At 40.9% G+C, this 26,974-nt stretch overlaps 1 protein-coding gene across 21 annotated transcripts in view; it reads right to left on the reverse strand.

The window, feature by feature from the left end:
• Nucleotides 1-26,974, reverse strand: part of STARD13 (StAR related lipid transfer domain containing 13) — a 487,282-nt gene that overhangs the window by 20,168 nt on the left and 440,140 nt on the right. For 11 of the 21 annotated variants that reach the window (XM_070239505.1, XM_070239512.1, XM_070239506.1 and 8 more), the window contains 4 exons: nt 15,117-15,180; nt 3,451-4,850; nt 2,120-2,293; nt 808-967 (listed from right to left, as the gene is read on the reverse strand). In XM_070239505.1, the coding sequence (XP_070095606.1) occupies nt 808-967; nt 2,120-2,293; nt 3,451-4,850; nt 15,117-15,180 (1,798 nt within the window). Of the gene's footprint in view, nt 1-807; nt 1,025-2,119; nt 2,294-3,450; nt 4,851-15,116; nt 15,181-26,974 lie in introns of all 21 variants that reach the window. The other 10 variants (XM_070239503.1, XM_070239509.1, XM_023621498.2 and 7 more) reach the window with 1 other exon arrangement.

Raw genomic sequence — 26,974 nt, forward strand, 5'->3', positions numbered from 1 at the left:
ACATGGTATTAAGAGTGTGATGAACAAAAGCCATTATAGAATAGGTGTCTAAAAATGCCTCCACTGCCTAGGTTGCAATTTATCAAGTGGGCACATGGCTTTTATTTCAGACAGAATATCTAAGAAACTAATGTGTGTTAATTTGGGGGGGGGGGGCAAAGGCTTGGCCTCGTAAGTTATGGGGGGGTTGCACGCTGGGCCCAATCATAGTCCCCGGTTGTAGTGGACCCCAAACAGTCCTGGAGACAGAGATAATCTCTGAATATTTTGTTTAGCGTGAGCTTTTTAATCAACTCTACGAGATGAGGGGATATTTGATTTAGCTGATATTATTTTCATATTTTACTTGCATATTTTAAAAAGATGTAAGTAACTTTGTCTTTAAGTTTTCCTGATCGTGGTGCTGCTTCAAAAAAAATTAATAAAGGGAGATATAAAAACCTAATTCTTTTTTCAAAAAAATCATAAAACAGGGATAAAAGAATGCTATGAAATCTATGGTGGCATTGGGACAATAATTGAAAAGGAAATGGAGTGTAGCTTAACTCTCAGTTTCTAGGGAACACAAATTAGACATCACAGGTGCAATTAACCTTCTGCAGTCACTCCAGGGTGTCATTCAAGTTGTGAACGAGGAAACGTGCTCAAAAGCTTGACAAAGCTGCAGCCTGGTCAAATTAAATATTGACATATAAAGATCACAATGCCATTGTTTTTGGGGAGGCATGTCTTGTCTGACAATGGACGGATCTGACTCTGTCTGGCATTCCATAAATCCAGGCCCGTGTTTGAGATTTACGACCTTACCTGATCGAGGCAGTTGCTGCGCAGGTATCTCAGTGCTTGCTGAATACTCTGAGGCAGAGGCTGTCCCGTTCTCTGGACGTGAACTATGAGAGGAACACCAAAGACGGTCTTGTCTTTGTAATCAGGAACTTTCATCCTCTTCATGAACTTTGGAACTGACCTAGAATTCACAGAAACCAGGTCATGGAAGCCTCCTGGGGCACACTGTGGGGAGAGGCTGTGAAGGCAAGCAAGAGGGAAGCCAAGCTGTTGTTGGAATTCCCAACAGGCACAGGGGAAATTCAACATTTCTCTCTGAATTCATCCCATTACATGGAAGTGCCATGCCTGCCCCGTGCCCATGTTAGACCTCTAACTATTAAACAGCATGATTCACGTTAGCAGAATGGATTTATGGCTCTGTTTTCAAGTCAAGTGTTCGACTTTCCAATTTAATGGTGACTGACACACCTCTCAAATGACAAACACTTAAAAGTCTCCAACAAGACAAAACAAAAAACCTTTAAAACTACAACAAAAAGAAGAAATTTAGTCGGGGTTGAGAGAGAAAGGAGGAGAGAGAAGACAAAACACATGTCTTGACTATGTCCTCACTTTTCTAGAACCAGTTGTACTTTTAAAAGGAAATTTTAATACACAAGCATATATTGATTTGACCACGCAATTTATAACTTTCTAAAGCACTGCCGATTCCTCTATGTACATAATATATAAAGTAGGACAATTAGTCACACATTTTATATTTTTTCCAATCCACTGCATCATCTAAAGTAGGTCCACACTCAAGTTCCAACGTATGCTTTTGTCAATTCCTCATTACAAAGGTTTACTGCCTATTCTTGTTTTTATTTGCCAATGAAATAAAAGCAGAAATGTACTTGAAGAATTAAATGCTCTTTGAAAGAATCAATGCTCTACGTGTTGGGCACTGCATTGGGCCACAAGGTACAAGTGACAGATGTTTCTCTGCAAACTGCCAGAATTATTTAATGGCAAGTTTATTTTTAATTCCTCTGTTCACAATTAATCACCCTTTCCTTGTCCTTTTTCCTTCTTGGAGCCTGCCTGCCTTCCCTGGAAACCGACAGAGAGCTACAAACAAAGTAATGCTTCCTGAGGCTACATCATGTCCAAGCTGTGGCAGCCCAGGAGGCAGACACAAGGCAGAAGTCGGGGCATTATTTCCAGGAGATTGGCAGTGAAGGCAATGAAGAGATTCTTCAGAAATCAGAAAGTAAATAGTGAAGCTTTTGCAATTGCATACTTAGCTCTAGAACAAATGATCCCCCCCTCGAGTGAACCCGCTACGCACCATGTCCAGCCGTGTTTGTTGGACATGGAGTACTTCTCCATGATGGCCGTGAGGCGAAGCAGCGAGAAGCGCTGGAGCAGGTTCAGCTGGCCGGCCGTCTGGTTGCTGATGTGGGGCGACGCTGTGGACGGCTGAGGCTGATGCGAGAGCTGGAAACTGTTCCATCGGAGTCGCCTTTAGAGAAAGCCCATCAGGGAAGCCAGTCACAAAGTGGACGTGTTATCAGAAAACACAGGATGTTACTAATTTTTAAGGAGCTAATCAAAATAGTTTCCGAGCCAAGGAAATCACAAAGCAAATGGAATAGAAGACACAAATGGACAGAATAAACATAAAAAACTGTTTTCAAAGTCTAATAAATCTGGAAAAAAGTCATTATCTGTTTCATTAGGAGGTTTCAATAAGTGATATAATAAATGTTATTTGTTTGTTAATTCCTAAATTTGTTCCCAAAGTGTTGAAAGCAGCTGAGACAGTGTGTGTGTGTGTGTGTGTGTATGTGAGAAAGAGACAGAAACAGACGAATAGATGGACAGACGTACAGACAAAGACAGACAGACAGAGACAGAGACAGAGAGAGAGATCTCAAATGTTTGGGAGCCGTAGAATATTTTCACATTGCCGTCCCATCTCTTGTTGGGTGTTGAGATGGAGCCTGAAGGTGACAGGCACAGATGAGGCCCTCCTGAAGTGACGACACATCACTGAGCCCCGAGGGACATCACTGCCTCAACCGGAAACACAGCAGCACACATGGTATTATGGTTTCTACCAGGGAGGTCCTTCTAGAGCAGTTTTCCTAGGGTGCTTCTGAAATGGTCTTGGTAAAACAGCTTGGATGTACTTTGTAACTGGCATTTGAAAGCCAAAAATAGAAGTATGAAGTACACATCTTAGACCTCAGAAATTTCTTATAGGATTAAAAAGACGTTTAAAATTTGAGGTGGGGACGTTTTAATTAAACTGTTGCAAGGACGTGGGGAGTGCCTGTGCACAGGCACCGGGTTAGGGTTAGGGTTATAATCATGTTATCAGTGATTCCCATGGTGTCTAGTGTAGTGCTTTGCACATAAGCTCAAAAAAGTTTTTGGAATAAAACTCAGATTGAATAACCGGTAAACACTCAGAGAAATGAACGTGTGTTAACATGGATTCGGTCACCATAATATCCGTCCAAAAGACACACTTCTGTTCAAATAATTCCTAACCACAGGTATCACTTAGAGCAGTGTCCGGCATTTAGTAAATGCTCTATAAATGTTTGCCAAATAAATAGACCATAATTTTTATGAAATGGATTAAAAATCATTTCACGAAATCATGCCACCAACCTGTTTGGCCTGGTCAGAGAGGCCCCTACACCAGAATCTCTCCTTTCTCTGACCCCAGTGGCCTCCGATTCATTAAGAGATGTCCCATCTCTTTCCACATCACTGGGTGTTGTCCGACCCTCGGACACAGAGTTGCCTTCGAAATCTAAGGTGATCTGGTTAGGAGACGGGAAGGGGCATAAACCAGGTTCCCCAACCAAGGCATCATGTGTTTGCAGTTCAGGCAAGATGTTTTTCGACCAGTCATCCACTACCTCTTGGAGCCCATTGACATGGTGCAGAATGTCATCTAAGTGAGGGAAGAGATCGTCTTTCTCCAAGTCCAGAAGATCTCCCGTGCTGGCGTACAAATGGGAGCCTGGGACGTTGTCATAGATACTGACCCGACTTGCTCTGTGGCAGGACGCCATGAGCCTGGGCTCCCTGGCACCAGGGCCCTGCTGTCTGCCCAGGGAGATGCTACCGGTCCTCCAGTTAACCCCATTGCTATTGTCTGTGGGCGAGAGGCTTTCGATAGAGAGCGCCTTGGGGAACGTTCCTGGTTTGTGATCCTTGGGAATATGCACTACCAAGTTCTCTTGGGAATGGAACTCATGTGTGTGGTTTTGGTCGCCCGCGTCCCGCAGTGCTGTCCCCGCCAGCACATCCAGGTCTTCTAAGTACATGCCCCCGCGCTTGTTGGCCTCCTGGCATTTCCGTTCCTTCAGGCCAGGCGTGCTCACCCCACTGCTGCTGTTTTCTGATTGGCTGCTTTCCCCGCTCCATTTGCCTGGGCACGGTAGCCCTTTTCTGCAGGCAGCTGTGGGCGAGTTCTGGAGATCTCCATTTGGGATCTGGATGCACTGCATGGCCTTAAAAGACTCTGGCTCCTGTTGCAGCACCGGCCCGCTGATCACCAAGCCTCCAGTCCGCCCCGATCCCTTATGCCTTCCGTGTGCTCCCTTCCCTCGCAGGGTTTCCATGCGTTTCAAAAATGACTTGGCTCTGGTCCTAGTGGGTTTCTCATTCTTTGGCTGGAAAGGGTAGTTGGGAACGTCCTTAGGGGGCTGCGGGAGGCTGCCGCTGACCACCGTGGCGTCCAGCATGCCGGGCCCTTCCGCGCAGCAGTGCCCGGGGCCGTCGAAGGCCTCGCGCCCGGCGCTCTGGCTGCCCGGGGGGCCGCGGCCGTCGCTGCCGCCGCTGCTCTCGCTGTGAATGGAGCAGACCTCCGGCTCGCTCAGGTCTGTGAGGACACTTTCACTGCTGGTCGTGTTTCTCATCCTAAAGTCTCCTGAGGACCCATTTCTGTCTCCTCCGGGAAACAGCGTGTGGAGGTCGTCCACGCGAGACCATCGGCGGCTGGTTCTTTGGAAAGTCCATTTGTTACTGATACACAGATCTTCCTCATCTGAGTCGTCAGCCTGGAAAACATCAAGGACAATGCTCACTTATGGGGGTCTTGGATGAACCAGGACGTCTAGGTGAGCACAGGGAGGTACTCCCCGCTCCTTTCCCTTCCTTCCTCCCTTTCAGGCTGCCCTCTTGGGTTTCTTGGGCGCCTTTACTCCGTCCTTCCTCCATCTTTCATGTCCTGGACGCCCTGTTCCTCCCTAGTGGCTAGAGGATCTCTTCTCAACCTGCCAAGCTGTCTTCCTTTCAATTTTCATAGTTTCTGAATCCTTCCTTCTTCTCTGAGTTTTCCTTGACTGATTACAAAGAGGGCGTAATTACCATCTGACTAGACAGTCTAAATATGAAACACCTGCAGTTCTCTTTTTCGCATGGAAACATAACCCTGCCGTAACAGGCACTTAACTTCTTTCCTGAAACCTCTTCGCTGAGCCCCAGGACTGTATTTCCAGCCTCCCTTTTCTGAAACTCAAAGTCAAGACCTCTCAAAGCTAACCCTCCTTACCTGAGTCTCCCAAATATAGGATTCTTATCATATATTCCCTGGATAAGTTAACAGCAAAATTATCTACTGAATTCCTGTAAGTAGAAACTTGAGAGCCATTCTAAAGATCACTAGTTGAGAGGAGTCCAATCCAGCCTGCTCCCCTGGCCAGCCTTCTTGTTTTTAATCAACTGAATCCTAACGCCTTTGGCAGGACATGCATCTCCAGGCTGCCGTGGCCCCCGCTGCTTTGCCTGGTCTTACACTCTGCCCTCCCCCACATTTATCTTATCTGTCTGGGTTCTGCCTGAATTTGCAGCCCCTAAGAGATGAGAATCTGGGCTCCCTGAGGCCAGAGATGGCCTTGTTTATCTTTGCAAATCCCTCCGGCCCCGTACAGACCTTGACCTAGAGCAGAGAAATAATAATTTTCTTCCAAGATGGAGTGAATCATCAGCCCCTTCCTCCTCCTCACTTTTCATATTACTAAGACGCAACTCCGAAATGATTTTCAAATCTGTTCCCTCATTCGTATCTTCACTCCCATTCCCTTTGTGTAGGCCCTTGACACCTCTGTCTGGGTCTGTGACAGTAAAACCCTGGCTGGAATCCTTGTCTCCATCGTTTTCCCCATCTAAACAGCTTTCCACAGGGTAATCCAAATGTGATCATATAATTTCCCAGTTTAAAAGCCTTCAGCTTCCCTTTGGCCTTCCTAACAGTCTTTAGTACGGCATTCAAAGCCCTTCCACTGACTGCAGTGTACTTTTCTTGCCTCATTTCAACTATTCCTCCTAATTTCCCTGCATTCTGCTCCCTGGCCCACACCATCCCCAACAGCCAGCTCTGTTTCAGCATTAAGAGCCTACAAGCGTAGACATGATCTCCGCTGCTGAGAACGTCCTTCCCTGGTCCCGGACCCTTCCTGGGCGTTCAGCTCACATGTCCATTCTCTTTGAAACCTTCCCTGACTGCTCCAAGGCAGTGACCACTCTCTCCCCTGTGCTCCTCCTCATTTGGATTAGATCTTCATTGTAGCACTTATTTTAATGACAACTTCAGCTCATGTCACACGTGCCCACTCTCAATCGTTATAGGTAAGCTTATCAGGAGCAGGACCTGTGTTTTATTCATATTTATATCCTCCCCAATCCCAAGGACATGGTAAGTCCTCCATATTTTTTTGTTAATTGAATCAAGTTTATTATATTTTGTTTTGGCATCCTGTTCTAAGACCTGGTTCCACGTGCTCCTAGTACCAGTTAAGAGCTTACATGATTGTATGTATGGCTTACTCTCTCCAAAGTAAGTTTCTATCACTTGTAAAATCGAACTAAAAATAGCCTCTGTCTCATAGATTTGCCAGAGGGATTAAATGAAATAATGCATTGAGTAGTCCCTCATTGAGGGCTATACGTTTATTATTTTCCAATGTTTGTTCAATTGCTTATCTATTGCCTATTGATCTAAGATAGATCGCTTATCTTTTTTTTTAAGATTGGCACCCGAGCTAACATCTGTTGCCAATCATTGCTTTTTCTTCTCCCCAAAGTCCCCCAGTACATAGTTGTATATTCTAGTTGTGGGTCCTTCTAGTTGTGGCATGTGGGATGCCGCCTCAGCATGGTCTGATGAACAGTGCCATGTCCGTGCTCAGGATCCGAACTGGTGACACCCTGGGCCCCTGAAGTGGAGAGCATGAACCTAACCACTCAGTTATGGGGCCAGCCCCAGATTGCTTATCTTTTTACATCCCTAACATCTACCTTAACTCCCCTTAACTTTGCAATATATTCTGTTTTCAAGGAAAAGTAATCAGATGCTCAGTCAAAAAATGTTAGGATCTCCCCATTCTTATTTATTTCTTGAAAATCTAGATTCTTACGATTGGACTAAATGACAAATTTGAAAATTCAAGTATAAGGTGGAAGAAAGTACAAAACCATAGTGCTAACAGAGAATTCCATAGCTTTGGGATCACAGTGGGAGATTAGCTTTGAGTTTTAAAAAAGTTGTATAAGCTTTGGCAAAAGAGTTACGAAAGTTGTACATGTGGAAAAAAGGCAAGACTGAGATAATGATGCAAAATTATACTTTCTTTGTAGCATTTTCTACTTTCTCTTTCCCTGTGATTGATACAATAAAATCTTACATCTGAAGGGCATTTATATATCAGGCACCGTGACAGGGTGAAGGTCAAGCTTTCTGGATTTTCCTATCACATTTCAGGAAATGAGGAGAAGTTGATAGTAAGCATTCTCAAAAACCCTTTTAGCAAATAGTTTTTGAGAAGGCAAAAGAAGGATATGCTTTTAAAGAAAATATAGACATTTTAAAATAAAAACTACAATATTTAGGGTTGGCTCCAACGAGCTTTCTCAAGCTAGCCCAAACTCGGTTACTGATGCTAGCAAACCACATACTAGTTGGATAAGGGCTCTTTTATTTTGGTTAAGAAAAGATGCCAAGCTGGGCACTGTGGGCTGGGAATGGAAAGCCTGCCCCTGTCTGCTAGGCTCTAAGAGCTTATTATACTAGCTTTGGGCAAGAGGAAGGTATTTACAACCAACCAAAGCATGTGAAAAAGTGGTAAACTCCTGGAAAAAAGGGCACACAGTTCAGGAAAATTTTGCAGTATTTAGATTGTTTGAACCAAAACAAACAAACAAAAACCAAGGCAATAAAAAACAAAAACACAACAACAAAGAAAAAAAGAAAAAATACCCATTCTCCTTTAGTACCCTGTGCCTATAATTATCATAGTATGTCCCAAAGGGCATTGATATTGTTCTGTGTCTGTTTACCCCACTACTGCAGGACCTTTGAAACTATTGATAGTGACATACAATAAGAAATGCATTTTCCATCACAACTCAAGGCACACATACACATTACACTAAAGCAAAAAAAATTCATACTATAATAATTATCCTTGTTTGTACTCTGATATTTTATAATCTAGTTTAGTCTATTTCATTTAAAAAAAAATGTTGTTGGTGACCCACCAAATTCATTTGACCACCCAGCAATGGGCTATGATCCACAGTATGAAAAACTCACTGTGCTAGAGTTTAAGACTTTTTATACACTTGGGGCCCAGCAGACTATCAGGCACATAGCAGACTCCCCAATAATTGTGGAAGTGTACTGGTTACTTAAGAGATGATCAGCTTTCATCTGTTTGATAGTTTTTCTGAGGCTAAAAACAAATAGTTTGTGATTATTTAGAAATGCAAAATGGAAATCTCTAGGAGTCATATGTGTTTATGAGAAAAAGACACATCAAACTAACTTTATTCTCCTGTCCCAATGTTTCAGCGAACCATGGAAATACTATGGATATAGAGAGTCTGGATTTCAGCGAGGGAACTAAGACGCTCTCATGATATTGTCATGGCCAAGATGCCTAACTGTGCTGCATGCTACAGGGAGTTTTGTTAGGAACTGGTTGAGCAACCCCACCAAGGAGTGTGATCAAAAAACTGAAAGCAACTGAGGGAGAGGTCTCTGGAGGATGCCTCAAGGTTTTGTCCATTTTAAGAATAACCTGACTGAGCCAGAAGAACTCATGTTTTTAAAATGTGAAGATGGCAAAAGGTTATTCACCAAGTGATCTCGAGCAAGGCACCCTTTTTGAGAGTCAATTTTCTCAGCTGTAAAATGGAAATGGTAACACTACACGACTAGTGCGGTTTGTCAACAGAATCAAATGAGATCATATGTGAAAACGCCATATAAAACTTAAAGTGCAAGACGAAACTAAATATTGTCACTAAAGAATAGCAATATTGAGATGTGTAAAGATCTTAACAGAATTGAAGGATAGACTGTTAATAAGACGAAATTTCATGAACTAAAATATAATGACCCTAACTTCAAAAATCAACCATAGCATGTGCAGGATGGAATAGATTTGGTTTAACAGTAGTTCCTATTAATAACCTTGAGAGTTGTGGCAGATTTAAGCTCAATGTGAGTTAGCCACATAAACTGGCTACCAAAGTAAGACACCAGCTTTGGGATGCATAACCTGAAGCATGGATCTCAACACTCAGAAGGTTGTAGCCCCACTGTGTTCTGTGGTGGTCACATATATCAGGAACAGCAGATTTTCTATGTGCCACGTTTTAAGGGTCATGAACAAAGGTGTGAATTTCTAGAGAAGAGTAATCAGGATGGCCAAGGATCTAGAAACCACAACCTCCTGTAAAGGATGATTGAAAGAATAATAGTTTGGTTCAGCAATGAAGAACTCTAGAGAAGTGCCACTCAACGTGTGGTGAAGGGGCTGCCAGTCCCCAAACTTACCAGCCTTCAATGAGATAAGTATAGACATGGAGAGTAAGCATTAAGACTACTTGTCACCATTTGGCAAGGCTGTGCTATCTGAGTTCATGATCAGTGGACTTATCTTACTGAACAGGGTTCGGACCAGCTTGGGTGTTGTGTGCAGCAGGTCCACGTTACAACATGTGACACTTCAAGATTAGTTTATCTATCATAACCCAAAGTGTACCATGTATAGGATCCATTGTTTCACAGAAAGAGCACTGTAAGAATTGGCTACTGATGAAAGATTGAAGGCGAATTTTGAAAATACAGCATCCCTTACTTTATTTTGAATAAAAGGTAAGAAAGACAACCCTAAGCTTTAAAAAATTTAAAACCTCTTCTTTGATTCCAGTCAACAAACTCTGTGAGACTAGTTTCTTTATGTTGACCAGTATCAAAACAAAGAAACAATTTAGATGTACATTCTTCCCTGTGAGTAGTGGTGTTGTCAATACAATCTAAATTAAATAACAAACAAGAAACTCACTGTTATGAATACTCATCGTCATAGCGTTTGATCAAAGTGTGCATACAGGCATATAATATGGGGAATTGCTATTTCAAAGTAAACCTCTTGTTTAGTTCTGACAGCCAAAAAACAAAAAAGTTACGAGTGAAATCATGATTCTCCATATTAATTGCCTATATGCACACTTTCAATAAAAAAAGTGAAAAATTTTTGTCATTCTTTTCTATTTCCTGTTATATTTGTTCTGATTATATTTATTGGGATGCAATTTTGTGTCTGTTGAGTCTAATAATAAAGCGTTTAGGCTTGTATTTTCTATAACCTTTTTTCATTTCATATTTCTAATAATTCATCTGTAATGAATGCTACAAAAGTATGTTGGTCAGTGGCAGACTGGAAATTAAAAAGAAAACAAACAAAAAAAATCACCACAGACGGTTTGAGAAACTTTGTTCTAGATTGAACAGAGGTCAGAAAACTTTCTGTCAAGGGTCAGATAATAAATATTTTAAGTTTCGGGCCATACGGTCTCTGTCATAACTAATCAACTCTGCTGCTGTAGCCAAAAGAACGGGTGTGTCTTTGTTCCAATACAACTTTCTTTACAAAACCTGGAGCAGTATTTTGCCAACCTGGGTCTAAAGGTCGCTGTGTGAAAGGGGAAATCCATATTCCGTGCTTCTCCAGAGAAAAGAGCCGGAATCAGATAGCCAAGTTACAGTGAGTCAGCTTTTAGTTTATTATATGGAAGACTTCTAGTAATCAGAATAAATAAATTGCCTTGCCATATAATGAACTCATCATGTCTAGGTCTAGATGCTTACAAGCAGAGGCTGGGTGAATTGTAAGGGATGTTCTAAGAAGTAAATCCTATAGTGGATGGAAGTGGATGGAAAGATGATTGAAGATCCCTTCCAACTGGAAGATCCTATGGTTCTAGGACATTCACGTGTAATTATCTTCAATTTGAGACTAATACTCTCAGGCCAAGTGAATGCTGGAATGAAATGGAATTTTTCTCTCACTCCACTCTGCTGTCTGGAGCTGTCAGGAGATGTCTTATTTGGTGGGAGATGCGGGGGTGTGAAAGGCAGTCGGGGGTGGAGACCAGGCCCCTTGACAACAGCTGCGGCTCCTCTGAAACGCAGATGAATCCAGGCCAGGGGGCACTGGCCGCAAGTGGCAATTAGTCATGGTTTCTGTGCTGCTTTCCAGCTTTGGTCATGATTTCAGAGAGCTCTGTTTAAACGACAACATTAACCACAACCTCCTTTTGAAGCCACTCTTTCTCTCTTGGGAACTCTTCTTAGGTAAGAGTCCTGTGTGCGGACATGTCCTTCTCTTTCCTCATTTAATAGATAGCCTTATTGGAGTCTTCAGTCTCTGACTTTAACTTTGAATAGGAGTTGTATCACATAAACACTAACCATAATTAGGGGATTTCAATGTCGCCATGAAGCAAGCGTGAATTTTGTAGGTAATGATGCAGAAGAAACGCTGCTGAGAACAAGTAGCTTTGCATGTGCCTTGAAGATTTTAAATTAGATGACTCTCTGATGTTTGGCTTTTTCTAAAAATGAGAACATTCTTAGCTGAAATTATATATGCCTCAGAGACAAATGTGAACCAGACACTGCAAAAGGAAAGGTTTATGTTTTTTTTTTTTTTAAATGGAATTTGACTATATCTTTACACTGGAAACAGGAGCCCACACGAATCCACAGCTGCAAGAGGCAGCTAATCCGTAGTTACATAGAAATTTAGAAGTGTATCTTCCGTTACAGTTAACTGGAGCTGAGCGGCTGAGTCTGCTGTTCCGAGGCAGGGATGTGCCACTTGCGGTGTTGCAGTGGGAGGAGCCTGAAGCCAGGGGCTGGGGAACTCCTGGTGTCATCAGGCTCTCAGGAAATGCCCCTTGGTTGGGTTTTAGGAAGTCTTTCAGTGAGACGTGTGGCCAAGATTGAGAACACCCTTTTCCACCTGATTCTCACAGAGACAGGGCAGGTAATCTTGAATCTTTAAGGGACCACTTTTCTCTTTTGAAAAATGTTAAGGTACTATCTTGTGGGAGAGCAGATGTGATTTCGTTTCTCCAAGGGCTTTACAAGTGGCATTTGATGTACAAGAAAAGTACACGCCTAACTAAGTATGAATGAGGTTTCACCATCCTCGTCCATTTGTGGACTTTTTTTCCTTCTTGGGTCAGCCCACCAAACTCTTCAGAATTAAACAAAATCAAATGAGAACCAAATGCAAAGCAGGGCAATGAGGCTCATGATTCAATCATGGCGAGAGATGCAGAGATAAAGTTCCAGGAAGACATTCATTGTGGACTGTAGTACAGATGGCAAGAAATATGCCTCTTCTAAAAACAACAAGAAAAATATGTAACTGTATGTATCGCTGAGGAAACACTTCCAGGTGTCAGGTCAAGGGCCAGAAGCTCACTTAGACACCAATACATTTCTGAATATCTTTGAAAGGCAAGAAGGGGCGGATGATGCCAGAATAGCTGGGTTCAAATCCTGCCTCTGTTATTTCTGTGTGGCATTGGGCAAGTTACTTAGCTTCTCTGCCCTTCAATTTCTGCATCTGTGACATGGAGCTAATGAAGAGGAATAGTGCCTGGCATGGAGTATGCACTGTGTGAGTGTTCGCCGACCACACAGACTGCTAAGCAAGCAAGCATAGCCCTTCAAAGGCCCTGCAGCTCTGAAGGGAGCAGAATGATTGTGACCATGGACAGTTATGCCATTTGGGGATGACATTCTGCAGAATTACACATCTGAGCCAATCCAGATTAGGGAAGTGCATTTTATCTCTATTTCTTGGATTGCTTAAAATGGGGACATACCTAGAAGAAATGCTGCTGTCTTATTTTTCTTCCAAATAAACTAATTTCAAAGTTGGTTGAAGCTTCCTGTGGTGCTCAGTTCTCAAGTTTCACTTTCTATTTTTGATCATTTGGCCTATTCCTAGCCTGTGTTTATTTTTTTTTGCAGTAAAATAAAGGACTAGCTTATGACTTGTGTAAGGGGCAGATCATGAGAATGCGTGCCACCACACGGGTCTCCTGCATCGTTGCTTAGACCACAGCCCCCAGATGTAGGTCATTATTGAGATTCACAAGTGGGTGGAGACCACATGTTGGAATTATTTATCTGAAAATTGAGGACATGACTCCCCAATTTACAACGTGAAAAGCAATATTTCACTCCAGGGCATGCATTGTGAGGCCTATAGCAAAGTAGGGGCTGTGAGGGTGTGTTCTGCTATATTCACCAGAAGGACTAAATTAAGAATGTCAGAATACTGAAGCGACCAATTTACAGAGGCGCTTTGGTGAAGGTAACACATAAATAGCCTAACAAATGTGGTTCGCATCTATCCCACATATGGGTTTTGAAAAGCTGGTGATAAGGTAAGAGTCCAATCATCCCACTTGATTGAAAACAAATCATGTCATTAGTTTTGGGCATTTTCTTTGGTAATACGCTGCAGCTAAAGATCTGTATGAGCAGCCGTATAGACCAACCACACTTTAGACACACAGGCGTGGCTGTGTTCAGTTTAATAAGAACCATGTGTTACAAGCAAAACAACATCTGACCCTCATGCCTCAAATAGTATGTATGCTTCTCAAGGGGTCTATTCAGCCAGACAGCTGTTGGGGCGTTTATTCCCACATTTTTAATTTGTCTTTGGCTTGGATAAATTGCTTATGTTTTAATATTTCTCTGGATATTGTTTTTCACCGTTTCACCTCCTAAGCTTAAATCTTTGGTTCCTAACTCAAACTCCAAATTGTTTTGAAGGTGAGGTCAACCAAAATTCATTTGCTTTTTTGGGGGGGTGCTATTTTAGAGCAGAAACTCAGGTTAAAGTTATTTTTAAAGATTGGGTTACTCAGGAGTGACTTAAAATCCATTGGATTTAATGATTTCTCTGTGTAGCCCAGAATAAAGAATACTTTCTTTTAACTCAAAGATGTTTTCTCTGCTTCTTCAAAATATACTGAGGCTTGACTTGTTACATATTGGAGATGTGAAGTGAAAAATGTAGTTAATGATCTTAATTCTGAACTTCCTAAAAGGATCAATTCAGTGAGAAAGAGAGGTCTTTCAACACAGTGGTTAGGAGCCTCGGTTCCGGAGTGAGACACGCCTGCGGTAGAAACCCTGCTCTGCCACTAGCTGAAAGATTGTGGGTAAATGACTTCATCTGTTCAAGTTTTACTTTCCTTATCTGGAAAAGAGAGAGTTCCTACCTCAATGGATAAAATGAGAACATGAATGGTAACTTCATAACATAGCTCCTGGAAAACAGTAAGTGCTCAATAAAGTACAGCTTTATTCCAAAACTGAGATCTCCAGTCTTATTCTCATGGTGGGAAGCACACATGCAAATTCCTAGAAGGGGGGAGGCAGCGCGGTGACTCTTACAACTGAACGGAATTCTTTGTGACTAGAGAAAAGAGCAGTGGAAGAATGGTGAAAGATGCAGCCTCTTGTTGTTACACTCTCCCTGACCCCTCAGCCGTTACAAAATGAACCCGCCTGAGAATGAATGCATCTGGAAATGAAATGCTATTGGAAAGAATGAAGCAGAAGATACTTGGCAGAGACCCATAGATTCTTTTCTGCATTCTCTTAATCTACTAATCACTGTGGAGTACTTGAGTCTAATACGAAATGGATATTTACAACGAAACAAACTTCTGAAAAAGTACCACAAAGAATTAAGCTATTTTGCAACTTTATGCAACCCCTCTGATAAAAACTAAAGCACAATGAAACAGTGGAACAAACAGACATCAGCCTGGGTTTATGACGGACTTATTTATGACGGTTACGATAAGATGGGACATTTGGAGAACAAAGATAGATGTCTGGGCATTTCAGAATTTTGTTTAGGTTCACGTAGTTTTTAATCCGTGAATGCAAGCTTCCTCTGTTGGGATAGCCATGGTCTTAGTAAGGTGTAGACACCTACCTTTTTCCTTTGGAAGTTCACATCAAGTTTCATTGAGGCACACTTGTTCAACGTATTTAGTCGTCTAAAAAGAAAGAAAAATGTGATGATTGCTACCAATAATGAACCTAAATATTTTTTTTGTCCAGTTTGATAATTTTCAAATATTGCCAGTGAAGTTGACAGTGCAGAAACCACCAGTTACATCCCAGGAAAGTACTGCACCCACAGAAGGAACGCAGTAGAAGAGTTCCCATCGGTTCTCCAGGCTCCAGACCTGAGAGGGCTCTGCCGTGAAGCCTACCCATGCCTGCCCCTAATCTAGACCTGGCCCTGTCCTGGCTCTTTCCACCATTCCTGGAAACCCATCGTCAATCATTTTAGCCATACTTTCACCAATTCAATTCATTTGCCACCTTGATCTTCTATCGTGCTAGTTCCCAAATTTGGGTGAATTTGACCATTTGTCTTCTCTCCTGCTCTTGGGCTACTGGGTATAAATGGAAAAATAACTCACATTACAGTGCTGAACTATCCATGCTATGGACTGATTGTGTCCCCTCAAGATACATGTGTTGAAGCCCTAACTCCCAAATGTGACTGTATTTGGAGTAAGAAATAATTAAGGTTAAATGAAGTCACAGAGTGGAACCCTGATCCAATAGAGTTGGTATCCTTATAAGAAGAGACACCAGAGAGCTCTCTCTTTCTCAGTCACGTGAGGACACAGTGAGAAGGTGGCTGTCTGCAAGCCAGGAAGACAGTTCTTACCAGTAACCAAACCCTATATGCACCTTACTTGGAATTTCCAGCCTCCAGAACTGTGAGAAAATAAATGCCTGTCATTTCAGACTCTCAATCTGTGGTGTTTTGTTAGGGCAGCCCATGCTGACTAATAAATACATTTTGATTTTCATCCTCAGCCGGGCTCCCCAAATTGCTACTCAGCATTCCTTTCATTTATTTCTCTAGTTGGCTCCCAAAATCAGATCATGAAAAAGATCCCAGTCATCAACAGATGACTTTGCCACCAATGCCAATGAGAAAATATAGCTTAATGTAAGCTATTAGACATGAATTCTTTTCATAATCCTTTCCATCAACATCATCGAAAAACAACATGTTCCTATTCTTTTTCATAGCTCACCCTTTAACCTTGTTTCTGATTTCAGCGTCCACCACTTCATCTGGGACTTCGACACTCCTTTATTCTCTCTTACCGCAGCAAATTCTCTCAACCGCTTTCTTCTCTTTAAGCTCATCCCTGTCTTGAACAAATTGACTAACCAATTATTTAGCTACCTAAATAACCATAATCAAGCAACCTAGCAATTTTCCTTCCAATCTCTCTTCAAGCAACTATACTCCCTCCCTCAACATTCCCTTCCTCTACTTCTCAGTTTGCTGAGAAGACCCTCAATTTTCATTTGCTCTTCAACCAACTACAATCTGGTTTCATGAAATTCTCTTTGCACATACCTTTACTATTTTGTTTTATTTGATTACTTTTTAAAATCATGGTTATTGAATGCACACAGTTTAAAGAGTCAAAAATGACCCCTCATGTCCTTTTCCATTTACTGCTCTTTGAAAGCAACTCTTTGAACCGTTTCTTTTGGTGTTTACCTCTAACAACATGCTTATGCTGTTTCTTCTGGATTTTTCAGTTTAAGTCACTGTCTATTGACTTTGCTCTATGAAAGATGAAGATTTATTTTTTTTTTACTACTTATTCCCACCCTTCACTATAACTATAGCTATGTCATAATTTCATAATTTTTTGATAAATCAATATTCAGTGTTTATTGTACCTATGTAAATACTATTCACACGTATATCATACTCTGATTACTTTTTCTTTTATTCTCAACTTTTCATTATCCTAAGAATCAATAACATCTTGTTTATTTGCTTCTTTAGTTTCTGATGTAATTATGCCTAAATTCAAACTCAAATGCTTCCCCAATTATCTAAATATCTAAGTGTGTTAAAACATATCAGATAGCCTATTAATTCACTTTCCTTAGACATGACTCTCTCAGAGCCTTCTGACCTGTTCTAGTTGGAGTCTGCTACCCTTGTTTTTTTTAAATCATAGGTTTATCATGTTTCTCAGAACTTGGATTCTTCTTGAGTGTGTTTTCCAATATTCTGGAGCCAAGTTACAACAGAGGCCTGGGAACCTCAATATTTAGAATGTAGGTAGACTACCACTGAAGCCCCATTTTCAATAGCATATCCCACCTTCAACTCTGTCTGATGTCCCCCAGTCTAGGGAACTTCTGTTTTAGCCTCTCCAAGGAATAAACTTCTGTCTGTACTGATGATGGGGGAGAGAAGTCACCTAGATATAGATTGGGGGAGTAAATGGAAGGCTGTATATACTTTAAAATAGAATTCAAATAACCCTCTTCTTTTTAGCCCACCTTCAACCTCACTTCCCACAACTTCCAGCTTTTTAGGATTTCTGTAGGGCAAACTGAGTTATTTTATTACTTCCTCCACTGACCACTTAGATTTCATTTCTTGGGCTTGCTAAGTTCTCTACCATGTATTTCTGGTTTTCTGCTTTGAATATTTTGTAGTTGTGATCTCTCTCTCTCTGTATGGACATTTGCTTTTGTAACGGAATGTCTCTCTGTAAATTAGTGGGAATTTAGAAGTGAGCAAATTCAGATGTTCAATCTCCCATCTTTGACCAATGACTTTTTTTGTATTCTGATTATGCATAGACCTTAAGTTTTCAGCTCAATGAGTTTTGGCAATTGTAACTACCCTCAAACAAGACAAAGAATATTTCTTCACATCAGCAAGTTTTCTTGTGCTCCTTTACTGTCAATCCTCCCCACCACCACAACCCCTCCCACCACCCCCAGGGGCATCCTCATTCTGCTTTCTATCATCCAGAGATTGGCTTTGCCAATTCTTGGTTATCATATAAATGGAATCATACAGTATGTATTTTTTGTGTGTCTGGGTTTTTGTTCACTCAACACCATGTTTTGGAGATTGATCCATGTTGTTGAGTATAGCAGTAATCATTCCTTTTAATTGCTGAGTAGTATTCCATTGTGTCAAGATATACAATTGATTTACCTATTCTCTTGTTGATAGACATTTGGGCTGTTTCCAGTTTTGGCCAAAGCTGACTTTTTATTCACCAAATTCCATAGCTTCTTTTTAGAAAATACCTGTTTGTAGCAATAGACACTAATTACCACTCACCATTCCTTGAAACTCTTCTCATCTATGGCATCCAAGATTATGAATTCTCTCAGCTCTCTAAATATTCTCTCTTTCCTGTCACCAAGTAGCGCTTGCTCCTTAACTGTTAATATTTTTAAGAATTCAGACTGCAGTCCTTGCTCTTTTTCCTCTGAACAGGTATACTGATATAGCTTATCACATCTTAAAATAAATTAGACTCTAATGATGCCCAATCCTCTGTTTCTAGCCCAGACACTTCACCTGAGCCCCAGAGTTACATTTCTAACTACTCGCTAGTCTCACCCATTTGTGGGTTTCTGCTGGCCCTTCAAACTCAACCATCAAAACTGAACTCATTGTATTCTCTTCAAAACCTGTTTCTCCTATTTAATTTCGTCTTCATTAAGAACATCACCCAACAGGCCACCCAAACTGGAAAATGGAGTCATCTTGAGACTATTCTTCTTCAACGTCTACATCATTTGATCACTAAGTCCTCTCAATTCTACCTTTGTGATAGTTTCGAAATCTTGCCTCTCCTTTGGTCCCAATTCAGTCCCTTCTCATCTTTTACCTAGAGTCAGGCAACAGCCTCTTGACTGGTTTTACTACCACTTCAAATGCTTCACATTGAAATCAGTTCCCTTTCTCAAATTTTTATCATGTCACTCATTTACTTAAAAATATTTGATGACTCCTCTCATTTTCAGCTATCTCCAATTTACCCACTGACTACACAGTCATTAGTGTCAAACATAATAAGCAACTCTGGATTAGAAGCTGATCATGTAGTCGGACGCTGTATTCAGCACGTTCTTGACCTTTGCTCCTATAACTGACAGTCTGTCTTTTTGGCCAGTTTCACGTGTGTTAACATCACTATGTGAGAGCTAAGAGTAATGTGTGAAAAAAATTTAATATATATATTCTCATTTGGAGGTGCTGATATATAAGAGCTTAAAAAAGTTGATGTTGCTCATTTGGCAGCTCTGTAACAGGTTTGTCAAGGGAAGGATTACTTGTTATTTATAAAATTTACTTATCTAACAAACTTGTTCTTCCATTATGGTTTGGAAGCATGAACAAACCATTTTATTCTATGCAAGTTTTTGATCTACGACATTTACAAAAGATATCAAAGGGCTCAACCTTTATATACCACATGCTTGAATATGCTTTATACTTTCTGACGCCCACAGAAGGTTTATTTATTGTTATTTAAAAATTATTTATTTATTATTCTTTTTTGGTGAGGAAGATTCACCCTGAGCTAACATCTGTTGCCAATCTTCCTCTTTTTTTTTTTTTTTTTTTTTTGTCTGAGGGAGATTAGCCCTGAGCTAACATCTATTGCCAATCTTCCTCTTTTTGCTTGAGGAAGATTGGCCCTGAGCTAACATCTGTGCCCATCTTCCTCTATTTTATCTGTGGGATGCCTCCACAGCATGGCTGATGAGTGGAGTAGGTTTGCCCTCAGGATCCGAACTTGTGAACCTAGGTTGCTGAAGCAGAGCCCCTGGAACTTTAACCACTCAGCCACAGGGCCAGCCCTTTTCACTATTTTTTTGAAGCTAGAGACTCTAACTAGATTTGACTACCTAGATTTGGGTCTTTTTATCTCCCCTGAACTCAGGTATTTGCCTGCACCTTAACGTAAGAATTGCTCCTCTACTTGGAAAAAATATTTGCAAAACATATATCTCATAAAGGACTTGCATCCAGAATACATAAAGAACTCTTAAATTCCATAATAAGTCAAACAACTTGATTTTTAAAATGGGCAAAGTATTTGAACAGACAGTTCTAAGAGATACACAAATGGCAAATAAGCAAATGAAAAGATGCTCGACATCATTAGTCATGGGAGACATTCAAATTAAAGTAACAGGACACCACTATAGACATTAGAATGCCTAAATTAAAAACCCTGACAACACTAAGTTTCAGCAAGGATGCAGAACCATCGAAACTTCCACAGTGGTACAGCCTCTTTGGAAAACAGTTTGGCAATTTCTTACAAAATTAAACATATTCTTAGCATCTGACCCAGCCATTATACTCTTAGTTATTTATCCAAGATAAAATAAATCATACACCCATACAAAGACTTATACTTGAGTGTTCATAGTAGTCAGATTCATAAAATAGCCAAAAAGTAGAAATAACCCAAATGTCCATCAACTAGTAAATGGATATGAAAATTGTGGTATATCCGTGCAATGAAATACTCAACAATACAAAGGCACTAACTAGTGATACGTGCAACAACATGGATGGGTCTCAGAGGCATTATGCTAGGTGAAAGAAGCCAGACACAAAGAGCTTACATTATATGATTGCATTTATACAAAATTTTAGAAGAGACAGAATTGTAGTGACAGAAAGCAGTTTGGTGGTTCCCAAATGCCAGCAACAGAGGGCTTTTTGAAGTAATGGAAATGTTCTGTATCATGACTCTGGTGATAGTTACACGACTGTATACATTCGACCAAACTCATCAAATTGTATACTTTAATTTGGTGAATTTTCTTGAACGTAAATGACACTTCAATAAAGCTGAATAAAAAATAACGCAAGTGAGTGATGTCAGCGGGAATGGTGGAGAAAAGATCTCCAAAACATGTCCATAAAAGCAACAAGAATTCTGGCAAAAATTGTCAAAATCCACTTTTTAAGAACTCTGGAAATTAATAAAAGCGTATAACAATCCAAGTACTGTTTATTTAAGAAAAATGGTTGAATCTATGTAAGAACAGCGAACTTTGTGGCGTTTGAACTTGCCCTATTCCTATGTTCCTTGCCCCAAGGAGCTTTGAAAAACAACAGCATCACAAAGTAGCTGTGAAAACTGGCAGCCTACCAGCCACTGGAGAGGACAGAATGGGTTCGAGCTCCCCAAAAGTTCCATTATTAAAGAATTGTCATTATCTGAGCTGTCTGGCAATTCCCTGAATGCCCCCATTCACAGGGCTTATCTTTATTTAACTTGACTCTGAGCTCATCACCGAGAATAGCTTTTTCTCAGGGTGTTTGTCAAAAATAATCAGTGGCAGTTATTTAACAACATAGCTACCTGAAATGGTGATAACAGTTGGGCCAAAGGAAATGTTAACCAAAAGGAATAAAAGGAGTAGCTGTGGGAATGAGATGTCCATCGGGGACTTAGAAAAGTTCTGACACAGTCTCAGGAAGCTAGGAGGACGAGCACATATGCAGAACTGTGTGCATACCCAGGAAAGGCCTGAGAAGGGCCTAATTTCTCACCTCTGTCCCACCTTGGTGATCTGCACAAGTAAGAAGTAAAGGCTAAGGCAGAGTTACCAACTTCCTGCTGGAGCATTGAAACTGTAGCCCAGTATGCACAAAGAGCCCCTTGGCAAAGGCTGGGAGATACAGTGGTTCAAGGCATTTGAGGAAATCTCTGTCCAATCACTTGCTGACCACTAAGCGAATAAGTAGAGACTTCAGTGGTAATATACAACAAAGGACTTATACTTTAGAGAACTAGTTGAATAAAAGTCACTAAACAAACAGCAACAACAACAAACCTTGAGGATCTGATTTCGAGAGTTGCCACATTATAATGTCTAAAATGTTCAGTTTTAAACAAAAAATTACAAGACAATGAACTGATTCTAAAGTTTATTGGAGAGGCAAAAGACCCCGAAAAGCCAATATAATGCTGAAGCAAAAAAACAAAGTTGGAGGATTGACACTACCCAACTTCAAGACTTATTATAAAGCTACAGTAGTTGAGACTGTGTAATATTAGTGAAAGAACAGACAGATCAATGGAACAAAATAGACAGCCCAGAAATAACCCGCACAAATATAGTCAACAGATCTGCGACAAAAGAGCAAAGGCAATACAATGGAGAACAGATAGTCTTTCAAGAAATGGTGTTGACACAAATGCACATCTACATGCAAAACAATCAGTCTAGACACAGATCTTATACTCTTCACAAAAATTAAGTGGAAATGGATCCTAGACCCAAATGTAAACACAAAGTCATAAATCTCCCAGAAGATAACATAGGAGAAAATCTAGATGACCTCAGGTTTTGTGATGACTTTTTAGATACGACACCAAAGACATGATCTATGAAAGAAATAATTGATACACTGGACTTCATTAAAAATAAAAACTTCTGCTCTGCGAAAGACCTCGTCAAGTCTATGAGACGACAAGCCACAGATTTGGAGAAAATATTTGCCAAAAACATGTCTGATAAAGGACAAAAAAGGATAAAATATACAAAGAACTTTTAAAACTCAACAATAAGCAAACAACTCAATTAAAATTAGGCAAAAGATCCAAATAGACACCTTACCAAAGAAGATACACAGCTGGCAAACAAGCATATAAAAAGATGCTCAACATCATATGTCATTATAGAATTGCCAATTAAAACAACCATGTGATATCTATTAGAACACACCTATTAGAATGACAAACATCTAAAACACTGACAACACCAAATGCTGGCAAGGATGTGGAGCAACAGGAACTCTCATTCATTGCTGGTCAGAATGCAAAATGGTATAGCCACTTTGGAAGACGGTTTGGCAGTTTCTTACTGCCATAAACCTGCACAGGAATGTTTATAGCAACTTTATTCATACTTGTGAAAACTTGGAAGCAACCAAGGTGTCCTTCAGTAGGTGAATGGATAAACAAACTGTGGTACATCCAGACAACGGAATATTATTCAGTGCTAAAAAGAAGTGAGCCATCAAGCCATGAAAAGAAACGGAGGAAGTTGAAATGCATATTACTGAGTGAAAGAAGCCAATCTGAGAAGGCACATACTGTGTGACTTCAACTATACGACATTCTAGAAGAGGCAAAACCGCGGAGACATTAAAAAGATCAGTGTTTGCCAGGGATTAGGAAGCAAACAGGGATACATAGTCAGAGCACAGAGGATTCTTCGGGCAGTGAAACTGTTGTGTATGCTATTATAATGGTGGATACATGTTATTATATATTTTTCAAAATCCATACAATGTATAAGACCAAGACTGAATCCTAATGCAAACTATGGACTTTGGGTGATAATGAAGTATCAATGTAGGTTCATTGATTGTCAAGTACCATTTTGGTGTGGGATGTGGAAGATGGAGGTGGCTACATAGGTGTCGGTACAGGGAGTATAGGGGAACCCTCTGTACTTTGTGCTGAATTTTTCTGTGAACCTAAAACAGCTCTAAAAAATAAAGATTATTATTATTTTAAAGACATAGTCTCTGTTTCATTAATTTAAAAAATCATTTTATTTCTTGGACTTCGAAATTACTGACGCAAAGTGATCTGCATTTCTTTTGCTCTCAGTCTATCTGCTCATTACACACCATTATCTACAACATTATCACCATTGAAGACATCTTAGAAATTCTGGGTACAATTTGAAAGATCATACACGCAACCGTTTAACTCTTCCTTTCACAATGTATATGTTTATCTACAACATTATCACCATTGAAGACATCTTAGAAATTCTGGGTACAATTTGAAAGATCATACACGCAACCGTTTAACTCTTCCTTTCACAATGTATATGTTTATCAAACCATCATATTGCACAATTTAAATATTTTACAATTTTATTTGTCAACATACCTCAAGAAAGCTGGGGAAAAAAAAGAAATAGCTGACTTATTAAGATGGAAAAAAAAAAGACAAAGAGAGAAAATACTCTGTATAGTGGTCCGAAACTAGGTAGGCATTCCCAGCATGGTGTAGCATCAGCCTGTGATTTATCTTGCACAAGATAAAAGAACAATGGCTAGACTCTGCAAGGATGCAAAATAGATGAAACATGTATTCCAGAGAGAGGTAAACACCTGTTTAAGGACTGGCTGCCTCAGGTAAAAGAACATGTCACATGACAGAAATATTCAGAGCACCTTATCAAAGCACTGTGAAATTCTGCATGAGCGAAACCCATCTGCACTCTGGGCAAATATTTAGCATCGGTATTTGCTTACGTCTAACTTAATGATGAGTAATATAAAACCCTGCACATAATCTGAATTGGTCTAACACTGGTTGCCTGGAAAATTATTCCTGCCTGAATAACAATTTGACTATAAAATTTATTTTATTTGCTGCATGAACAGTGCATCTTTCCCTAGATTAGAGCCTCTTTTGAGGCAAGAACCATACTTTATTCTTCTCATCCACATAAGGCCTAGCAGGAAACTGTATACATGATAGTCTCTGCAGGTTTTTCCTTTTTAACTGAATGTACTTTGTCTATATAGGTCCAATGAGTGAATGACTTAAAGTAGTTGTGATAGAACCTGTATAGTCGGAATAACAGAATGATTCTCCCCCGCTGAATATGACAGGCTGAGAGCCGCAGCTTATTTGCATCCCTAATGCCCAGCCCAGGCGCTGGCTCAGAGCAAATCCACTCAGTAAATGTTTGCTAAGGAAACATTAGAGCTTGGCAGACTCTAGGGGCCATTTGGTCTGACTGTTTTATTTTCAGATGAGGAGAACAAGGATCCGAGAGGAACACTTGCTCTAGGGAGCCAGGCGTTAGTTAGCAGCAGAGCTGGACTTCTTCCTGCCAGTGATGTCTCTGCTCCCACCTACCCAAGAAGAATTTTAGGAGGGCCTGGAAAATGAGAGCATATGTCATGTACCTAGTACAGGCTAGTCAATAAATGGTAGTTTCCTCTCCTCTCCTTTTTTTTCCATAGAAAGAGAAAATCCATGACACATGATGCAGACTGTCCACTTTGTGCTTTTGAGCAAACTGGATTTATATGTTAACACAAGCAAAGCAGTTTGATCCTTTCAGAAGAAATGTCCACAATGACACTGCTACCAGAACCTGTTAATTTCCACTGCTATCTTCAGAAACCTTAAGAAAGGTTAACATATTAGTAAAGGGGAAATAATCAGAAGTCTCGTTTTAAGAGTGAAACTTGAGGTTCGAATGGAAAGTCAATAATAAGAGAAGAAGCTGAGATTCGTTCATCTGACAGTGTGCGCTATGTTCTAGGAATGAGGCTAGGTGCTGGGGATGCAGTGGTGAACAGGATGTGGACCCTGCCCTTGAGGATCTCACAGTCCTGCGCGGGATAAAAATATGATGAATAAGAGAAGAAGCGACTCCTTTCCTGAGCACATAAGGACAAAACCTCCCAGAGGAGGTAATATTTGAGCAAGGCTATGAAGGACTAAGAGAAATTTGCTGACCAGGCTAGAGGAGTTACAGGCAAAGCAAACAAGCATTAGATAGTATGCTTTAGTCTAGGAATTGCGAGCATGTGAGTAGGAGTGTCTGGAGGGATAGGCAGGGACTAGATCATGAAGGACCAAGATAAAGATGTTAGGAGCAATCTGTGGGCAATGGGGAGCTATTGAAGGATATTAGACAGGAGAGTGAGGTAATTAGATTGCATGTTAGAAACATAACTGGTGGCAGGATGGAGAATGAACTGAAGAACAGTTAGGAGATGTTTGCAATAGTTTAGGTGAGAGAGGGCACAGAGATGAAGACATGGAGTGAGAGCAGGAGACTCGGTCATTGATGTGGAAGCTGTGGAGGGGGAGAAATAGAGGATGCCTTCCAGATTTCAGGCTTTTGTGAATGTGCCATTAAACACAGAAAACAGTGAAACAGAGGAGTTGGTAGGGAGCTAGGATATGGGGAACATAATGAGCTCATGTTTGGATGTGTTAAGTTTGAGGGGCTCTTGTGACATCCAGACCACTTGGGAATGATCAGCATATACAGCATATACGTAGAAGATACCTAACAATAAAGCCAATCATCCAGGGAGAATTCAGAACCCTGGCAACTCCAGTGTTTAAGGCATGGGCCAAGGAGGAGCCAGGCACGGGGAAGGTACAGTCACAGATGTAAGAGGGCAACAAGAAAAGCTGAAGGCGGTTTCCTAGAAGCCACAGAACAAGCAATATGGAAAGGAGGGAGGAGCAGCTGGTCAGTTCTATCAAATATTTAAGAAAGAATAAGTGATATGAAAACCTAAAATACGCCTTTTGGAGTTAGCAGTTGGCGAGGGCAGTTTCCAAGAAGCCTGAGTGTAGAGGGCTGAGAAGCAAGTGGGCCCGTATCCTCTTAACAAGTCTAGCTAAGGAGACAGACTTAGGGTATTTTGAGGAGAAAATGACTAATTTATCATCACATAATATTCTCTAACATGTAGAAACAATAAAAAAATTCGTGAACTGACAGGTTATTTTCTTCTGGGTTCCAGTTCAATTTAACCAACATTTATTGAATTGCTGCTTGGCACAAGCCCAGGAAGCATCTAGCACCGGTGATATACCAGTGAATGAGATGCACTCCCTACTACTGAGCACTTGGAAACTGGTAGAAAGTTCCCTGCATCCCCAGCTAACCACACCCAGTCAGTGTAAAATCCAGCTGGGCACAGACTGCCTGGAGCACAGGAGGGAGAACCCAAGAGAGGGGACAAAGGGCGGCCAGGAGGGCCGGACCGAGGGGCTAGGCTGCGCAGAAGAACAAGGAAAGGCACGGTGCTTGCTGGGAGGGCTGGGGGTTTGTGGGCAGGGTGGATGCTGGACCATCTGAGGACGACAGGGAGGGTGGCCTGGGCCTGTCGCAGGCCCAGGAGATACAGAAGGGCCTCTGTCTATAGACGGATAGGAAAGCAATGGAACCCTCGGC

This window comes from Equus caballus, chromosome 17 (assembly GCF_041296265.1).
Source record: "Equus caballus isolate H_3958 breed thoroughbred chromosome 17, TB-T2T, whole genome shotgun sequence".
In the NCBI taxonomy this organism is placed as follows: Eukaryota; Metazoa; Chordata; class Mammalia; order Perissodactyla; family Equidae; genus Equus; species Equus caballus.